Source organism: Mustela putorius, unplaced genomic scaffold, assembly GCF_011764305.1.
Source record: "Mustela putorius furo isolate JIRA1106 unplaced genomic scaffold, ASM1176430v1.1 tig00000095_pilon_pilon_pilon, whole genome shotgun sequence".
NCBI lineage: Eukaryota > Metazoa > Chordata > Mammalia > Carnivora > Mustelidae > Mustela > Mustela putorius.
This window is the reverse complement of record NW_025421280.1, coordinates 21,320,838-21,328,829: the sequence shown is the minus strand read 5'-3', so window position 1 is coordinate 21,328,829 and position 7,992 is coordinate 21,320,838. Positions and strand designations below refer to the sequence as shown.

Below are 7,992 nucleotides of genomic sequence, written 5' to 3'. Positions count from 1 at the left end.
CTCGCCATGAGTATAGCACTCCTGATACCCTTCTGCTCTCAATCTGCCAGCATTGGTCTCTTCTAATCATCTAAGTCCCAAGAAAACAGGAAGGTTAGAACAATTTCTAAAATGAGGGCCAGGAGGCTATAAATGAGTTTCAGAGCAGCTTTCCTAGGGGTTGTTCAAGTGGAAGTGCAGAAAATTTCAGGACACAGTGGAATTTCAGGTACAGAAGCTTTACAAAGTCAGGCCATTGGGTGATGGAGAGTGTTTTCATTTTAATTGCTCTCCCATCTACTTCTGGGGTATAGGGCCCTGAGAGGAGAGGGGTGCCTCTAACCCCAACTAGCCTGTGTCACAGCCCTTCCAGGTCAGACCTTCCACAGCGGCTCAGGCCAGACCCTGCTGGCTTATTGGCCACTATCCCCAGCTCCCCTGTTCTGCCACACTGCACAGAATGACCCTTCCCCATGCCTCCTTGTGGTCCGGGAATAGGAGATTCCCAGTCATGACCTGGTGCTTCTGCACTCCCTGTACCTCCTCCCTGAAATGACTGGCTCTGAATTTGCTGTTGGCCTCATCTCTAAAGACACAGCCCCTAGGAGTGGGTGCCCCTGTAGCACCCATCCCCCAGCATCCTCCACGTTCGGTCTTCAATTGACATCTGTTTACACCTCTCAGGTCTGGTGCCCTTCTGCCACTGCCCCCCCGCTGGCAGCAGCCTGGTCAGTGACCCTGCAGGCAGTCCAGCTGGCCTTCAACCTCCTGCTTCCCATCCTCCAAGGGGAGCAACAAGTAGTGAGAGAGAAAGGCTGCTCCCTGTTCCCCTCTACCCTTTAGGGGGTTCCCTAGCAGGACTGCTTAGCTACACAAGGTTGCTGGGCCCCAGCTGATCCAGATGTAAAGTGGCAAATAATAATATCATCAAAGGGGACAAACTGTATAAGAACTCAAAAGAGGACCCATGCAGGGCTCCTTAAATGAAAAGTACAAGTTTATTGTCAATACAGAAAAATCAGTAGAAGAAAAAAGACTACCAAACTGGGTTCTGCTTGTTATAATAATTATTTGATAAAGTCTTTATCAGATATGTAGGCCTTTCCCTCTCACGTGCAGGTGCCTTCCCAGGCAGGAAGTGGGCCCAGCAGACCTGGGGCGACCTGCGCGCTCCCGCAGGCCCGTGGCCCAGCCAGACCAGCTCTGTGCAGGTAGGGCTCTGCCCTGCAGGGGTGGGGAGAGGTGGGCTCTGCTGGGCACTGACGCCCGGGCTCCTATTTTCTTGTCCATTTATCTACCCTTCCACAGCAGAAGGCGGGGGGCACATTCACAGGTGGGTGGGTCAGCGCCAGGATATCCAGAACTGCCTTGGGTCCAGCAACAGGTCTCAGGGTGAGGCTCTCCACAAGGAAGAACCAGAGAAGCTGGGGCAGAGCTGGGGTCTCGAGAGCACTTGGGGCTCAGGGCAGAGACGTGGGGTTGGCTCAGCTTGAGACCAACCCAAGGAGAATAAATAAATAAATACTGTATAACTTGGCAGTCCCCCAGTCTGGCCTATTCCCCCACTGGGGGGACCGTCACTGCCAACCTCAGTTCCTCTAGCCACCATCTGCCCTGAGACAGGGTGGCTGGAAGGAGGGGGCCCGCCCTACCCCTGTGGACTGAGAAACCAGGGCCGGCAAAGTCTACATAGTTCAGGAGGCCATAGCAGGCAAGTGGGGGCCTGGGCTCAGCCCACAGGATGAGACAGGTCCTGCCTGTCTCCCTCTCTTCTGACCCATGGCTCACTCCAGCCACATGGGGGCTGGGGTGGGGGCTGACTTCTAGGTTGTGAAACGCTTTTCCAGACATCCCCCACCCCTGTAGCCTTGTTCCTGCTGACTCTTCCTGGTCCAGTTGGTCAGGTGCTGCACACAGACACCGGGTGACCTGAGGAGGGATGACGGGAGCCCAAGTCCAGCTGGGGTTACCGTCCCCTCCAGGGTATGGCCGGATGAGGCCCGGCAGCCACACTGGCAGGTCAGAGCTGGAAGGGGTACTGCCGGAGGTAGTCGGCCATGCGCCGGGGCAGCGGCAGGCAGTCCACGTCAGCCACCAGGCGGTTGATGACGAGGCGGCACAGGTGCTGCAGGCTGCGGGCGCTGCTTCGGCGCACGAATGGCTGTACCAGCTTCAGGTGCACGGCCGTGACTGTGGGCACGGGCAGCGCTGGGTCACCAGGCACATCCTCCTTCGGGGTAGGCGGGGCCGGGGTGGGCGCAGGGTCGGGGCTGTCGCTCCGGGGGTCAGCTGCACAGGAGGCCACATAGTGCTGCACCAGGCTGACCACGTCGGGGAAGGCCAGGATGCGTGGCCTGGACAGGCAGTTGGAGTCCAGGCGGAAGCTGGAGTCGGCGTACTCGATGCGCACATTGGTGGGGCCTCGGGTGGTTTTGACCGACAGGGTGAAGAGGTAGCTGGGGTGGGTGCTGTCGCGGACAAGGAATGTGCCTTCTGGCATCTTCTGCAGGTGTTGCCGGGCCTCGCTGGCCGTAATGGAACCCCAGTACCAGCCTAGGCAAGTGGAGAGGGGGCAGAGAGCCTGGTCACAGAGGCATTCAGCTGGGGGCGCAAAGCAGGGGAGGACTCCGCCTCCCCCATTATGCTTCCATGGGGAACACTGCCCCTTACCCATCAGACTCTCCAGGGCAGGGAGACTCAACAGATAGAGCTAAGCTTTCCCCACTGGACTTCCCAGAACAAGGCCTGCTTCTTTCCTCGAACTCACCGGATTCCCGGAGGTAAGAGAAGGTCTTGGCTATGCACAGCAGGTCCTCCTCTGGGTCCAGCACCTTGGGCTCACTCTCCGGCTGGGCTGGGGTCTCCTCTGCCACTTCCTCCAGAAAGGCCCCAGCAGGCAAAGGCTGCATAGCTGGTTCGGGCAGCTCCAGGGATTGGGCCCACAGGGGCCGCTGCCCGATTCGCTCCACAGCCAGCAAAGAACAAGGCCTAGAAAAGAGGGGATTGGCAGTGAGTGGAGGCCCTGTGCTCACCCTGCTTCCAGAGATCCTTTGCGCCCGGGGCCGGCTACATGACTTCTGGCCCGTCCATCTCGGTTCCCCCCTCTGCCCACTCATGGGCTCAATGATGTCAGCACACCGCCTCCCAGCTGTCAGCACAAAAGCCTCCTTGATGGCTTCCCCCCACATGGAGATTCATTTTTGAAAGAGCCTCCTCTGCCTTCTTGCATTTATTGAACAGTAATTGAACTCTCTATTGTGCACCAACCCAAAACACAGATCAGTCCTTAGAGGCATTTCTAGCTCAGAATGGGAAACTGGTGTCCCCGCCAGCAGTAGGATCCAGTGTAAAGAAGCCTCGCATTGGTGCCCTGTGGGCTGAGGTGGGCTGATTACACAGCACTGGTCCTGCTTGAACCATGGCCTGAACCTTCGTGGGGTGCTCCAGAGGCCCCCAAATTATGGCAGGATGCCTGACAGGAGTACCTGTCGGGGAGAACTCAGTCCAAACTGGCCAGGGCTGAGAGGTGGGAACAATCTCCCCAAACAGGTCAGACTCCCATCCCATTTCTTCCTCCTCCCAGCTGAGGGTCTGGGATGGACACTGGCAAGTTCCACCTCCCACAAACATAAGCTCCCAAGACGGGGCAAGGTAGTCATTCCATGTTACAGATCCCACCCTGGCAAGCCAGCCCTACTAGGCTTTCTGATCTTATGCAAACCTTGCTATTCAGCTTCTCCACCCTCTAATGAGGGGTACTCCCAGACTAGATCCTGACGGGTTTGGCTATACCGTGTTCTCTGGTGACAAGAGTTGGGCTGCCGAGCCAGCCCCAATCTTAGCAGTGGCCTTTCTCTAGGGGAAGGCCACCCAGCATGGTTATCCTGGGGCTTCCTGGGAGTAAGGGGCATGGGCTCTGGCTCCCAATAAGAGACTGCTGGTCCTTCCTCACTCCTCAGGCCTCAGTCCTAGGTCTGGTCCCCTGCTGGGCCTCAGGACACCGAGATAACAAAACCATGGGCTTTGCCTTCAAGGAGAACTTATAACCCGAAGTCATAAAAGCAAAGCGTGTCATGGGGGAGTCAAGGTCTGCCTGTTCCTGAGCTGAGTCTGTCAGGCCAAAGGAAGGAGCGGAGGGAAGGTGCTCCATCCGGGCCGAGACAACAGTCTCGGCCTACCACAGTCTGCGTACTTACCCACACCCACTCTGGGTACCTTACGGGAGCTCTGGAATCCTACTAGGGGAGCCAGAGGCCAAGCTCCAAGGAACCAGCTGGAGGCCTGCCTGCTGGGTCCCCCAACTCAGCTCAGGCTAGCCACTCAGGCCAGAACCTCCAGTGGTGGCCCTGTCCTGACATTTTAGCAAGGCACTTGTGGGTGTGGGCACCTCTAGGGTCAACATGGTTTCTGGGTGTGTGAACAGCCCTATTGGTCTCCTGGTGAATGACAAGCTCCCGGTGAATGACTGTATCTGAAGAGGGGTGTGTCCACAGCTGTCATCGCCATAGCGGGGGCGACAGCGGGTGTGCTCTAGGTGTGGGTGGCCTGTACGTGTGTGTGCCTGTTGCGGAGCCCAGCCTGTGAGTCCTGAATGGGGACACATGCCAGTGGAGCATACTCAGCCCTGAGGGTGGGCGCCTCCAACAAAGCCAGCAGCCCAAACCTACCTGGGGAGGGCACCAGATGGACTGTGGCTGTATATATGGAGGTCTTAAAAATCTTGCTCCCTGGGGCACCTAGGTGGCTCAGTCGTTAAGAGTCTGCCTTCAGCTCAGGTCATGATCCCAGGATCCCAGGGATACCACATTGGGTTCCCTGCTCAGTGAGAAGCCTGCTTCTCCCTCTCCCACCACCCCCTGCTTGTGTTCCCTCTCTTGCTGTCTCTCTGTGTCAAATAAATAAAATCTTAAAAAAAAAAAAAAATCTTGGTCTCTGACACCAAACACCGGCCCTGTGGAGAATGTGGAATCCCAGAATTGGGGAGGGGTCCTGAGAACAAGGGTGTGGGGGTGTTCGGGAGTCTCAAAATTCAGAGGAGGGAGATGCGGGAGACCATCAGGGAGAAGTATACAGTAGTACAGTCTTCCTAGCTCCTCCTGCTTCCCTCCTTGGAAACAGGACTGCTCAGGGCAATGGGCACTTCAGCCTTGCCCCACCTTCCACCCACTGGGCCACCCCGTGCTCCCTGGGTGTGGACACTCAGTCATCTCTCCTTTCTCTCTCCCTGGAGCTTTCTGAGTTCCTGTCAGATCAGTCCGGAGAGCATCAGACCTATTGGTTGAAGGGGATGCTAAGGCGGAAGGAATGTATGGAAGAATGTTCAGCTGAGGCCAAGACTCTTCTTATCAGCCCCCACCCCACCCCAGTGTTTGGGGGAAAGTTGGAGAAGGGAGGCAGGAGCCAAGTGCTCACAATGGGATCCCAGACCGGGTTGAGAGGAGGGGTGACGCAACTGTGGGGGTACCACAGTTAAATCAGGCCAAACTCAGGCTCTTCCAAGAGCTGCTGGCCAGCAGGTGCCAACCTGGGGGGAGCCATGGATCTCAGGCTGGCTTCCCAAGAAAAGCCTAGTCGCTAGCCCATGGCAGAAGGGTGGATGATGGGACAGAGCGGGGCAGGGGCTAACCCAAGGTCACCGATAGGCCCTACGGCCTGCAGGCTAGGGTATAGAGCTATGGGCCCAGAAGGGGGTCTGGGCAGGTGAGCCACGTCTTAGAGGACACGCTTCCCTGGCGTTCAACCGCTCCAGCCAGAACCCAGGGTTAGGCTGCCCTGTGTTCCTCCCGTCGTCAGCCGACCCCCAGTTTCACTACCCACAGTGCGAGGAGAGGTAGTGGCGGTGTTGTCACCGCTCCCTGTCGTCACCCCGAGCTCCTTCCGCACTCAGTCATCTCCGGCCCGTCCAGCCTTTTTACTGGCCGGCAGCGAGCACGAGTCGGTACTATCCCGAAAGCCCAGCGCAGACGCCGGGCGCTGGGCGGCGAGCCGCACTTACCCCTGAACGCAGAGGACCATGTCCCGGCAGCGGCAGCGGCAACGGCAGTTCCGGAGCTGGGGCTCGGCCGGACTGCGGCGGCTGGAGCGAGCCAGTGGGCGCAGGGATCCCTCGCAGGGGAAGCTCCCTTGGCGCACAGGCTGCAGGCTGGGACTGAGCGGCGACGGCGCGGGCGCGCCGGGAGGGCGCGGGGGGCGGGCCGGGAGGGCGGGGCGGGGCGAGCCGCCTAATCTTTTGTCCTCTGTGTCCCAACCCTTCCCGGAAGCGACGTCTTCCTAGAACCGCCGGCTGTGCAGCGGGGCGGGGGAGGGGTGTGGGCGGGGGCGCCCGCTCCCCAGGGCGGTGCTGAGGGCAGCTAAAGGAAACACCTTTGACAGATTTCCAAGAACTTTCCAGGAAAATGGGGCGGGGTCCCGCTCGCCGACCAATCGCAGCTCAGGGGGCGGAGCCGAGTGCCCGGGGCGGGCCAATTGCAGCTTTGGGATAGGAGGCTGAGGAACCAGCCGGATTGAACGTGACCTAGAGAACAGTAGGGGAAGACCCGGTTGGCGAAAGCCAGGGAGGGGCAGGGGTTTCACCCACCGGAGCGCAGACTACTTTTGGGCATTCCGCTTCCTTGGAGACTGGACCCTTTATCGCTCTGTAGAGCTGGTGGCAGCGCAAGGGCAGGCTCACGGGCCTGTCCTCCCAGCTAGTGGCTCCCCCAAAGCTCTCGGGTTGCAAGCGCCCCCTGTGGGCCGCATTTGGAAACCCGGACTCTGTGTGGGGTGGTGGAGAAGTCGGTGGCATGGGGTGGGATTTGGAGAAGGACGTAGAAGGAGGGGAGGGGTGCAGAGGGGGGCCTCATCCGAACAGGTCCAGGGGGCTCAAGGATCTGCCACAGCTAAAAGGATCCAGGCGAGAATGTTTTCTCTGAAAGAGCTGGGGAAGAAGTAACATCCCAGTCCTGATGGCTGGGACATTGAGAGACCCCAGCATGGAGCACCTTGTAGGTTGCAGTCTCTTCAGCAGAAACTGTTACCGCCCCATTACTGTGAAGACAAAAGGGCCTCACAGCTGCCAAGCGACAGAACCAAGATTTGAACCTGGGTCCCCATGGAGCCAAATCCCAAGCTCTCTACCCCAGGACTACCTCTTCCCTCTAACTGTGACTACTTCACTGAACATTTCATATGTGCCATGTATGATCGATGATTTCCAGTCTCATCTCCTTGTATAACCACTACACATTGTGTCCTCTTTACAGGTGATGAGATGGAGGTACAGAGAAGTGAAAATGTACCCCAGATCTCAGCCGGCAAATGATGAGTTGGTGCATGGAGCACAGTAACATTCCACCGCCCCCCACCCCCACCCCGCTGGGTTCCTTGATCTGACAGCTCCTAGGCATCCTTCAGGATCCAGTTTTATTGTCCACAGAGAAGCTTCCCTGCCCCCAGGCCAGTCAAATGTCAGAGCACAATGGGTGTCCCATTGAAAGCTCCCTTAAGGGATTTCGGCAGTGATGCAGTTTTGTGTGTTAAACTAAAAGGCCTCAAGGGCCTCCAACCACCGTCAGTGAGTGTGACAGAGTATTGTGCCTTACCTGTGTGAGTAGTCTATGATGTGCCCCTGTTCTGCCCCAGGTATTGTGGGTCCCTCTGGCCTTCTCATTATCACATCTCCCGCTCTGGCTGCTCCCTACCCACCCCTGCTCTGACTGCTGGGCCCACGATGCCACCCAGTGGCAATTCCTCTCATGCTTTCACTTGACAAATTTCCTTATTCTCTCCCAGGTAAGCCCTGCCTGCCTGCACTCCGGGGACTGGCTTTTGCTGCAGGGTCTCCCAGCTCCTCCCCACTAGGAACAGTCAGAAGATGGGTCAGTTACAGTAATACACAGCAGTGCCTTCCTTAAAGTCTGGCTCATTTGGTCTCTTTAGTCTCGTCATTTGTAGCCATTCCACTCCCGGGAGAATAGTCTACACGTACGTGTGTGTGTGTGTGTGTGTGTGTGTATGTGTCAGGGATATATTCAG

General features: G+C 57.7%; 1 protein-coding gene across 1 annotated transcript; it reads right to left on the bottom strand.

Annotated features, from left to right (window-relative positions):
* Positions 1-958: 958 nt before the first annotated feature.
* Positions 959-6,170, bottom strand: CISH (cytokine inducible SH2 containing protein). Its single transcript, XM_004760547.3, has 3 exons — positions 5,975-6,170; positions 2,747-2,967; positions 959-2,532 (listed from the first exon to the last, which is right to left on the bottom strand). Exons 1-3 carry the CDS (start codon positions 5,992-5,994, stop codon positions 2,000-2,002), a joined length of 774 nt encoding a protein of 257 aa, XP_004760604.2. The 5' UTR covers positions 5,995-6,170; the 3' UTR covers positions 959-1,999.
* Between the last annotated feature and the right edge of the window lie 1,822 nt (positions 6,171-7,992).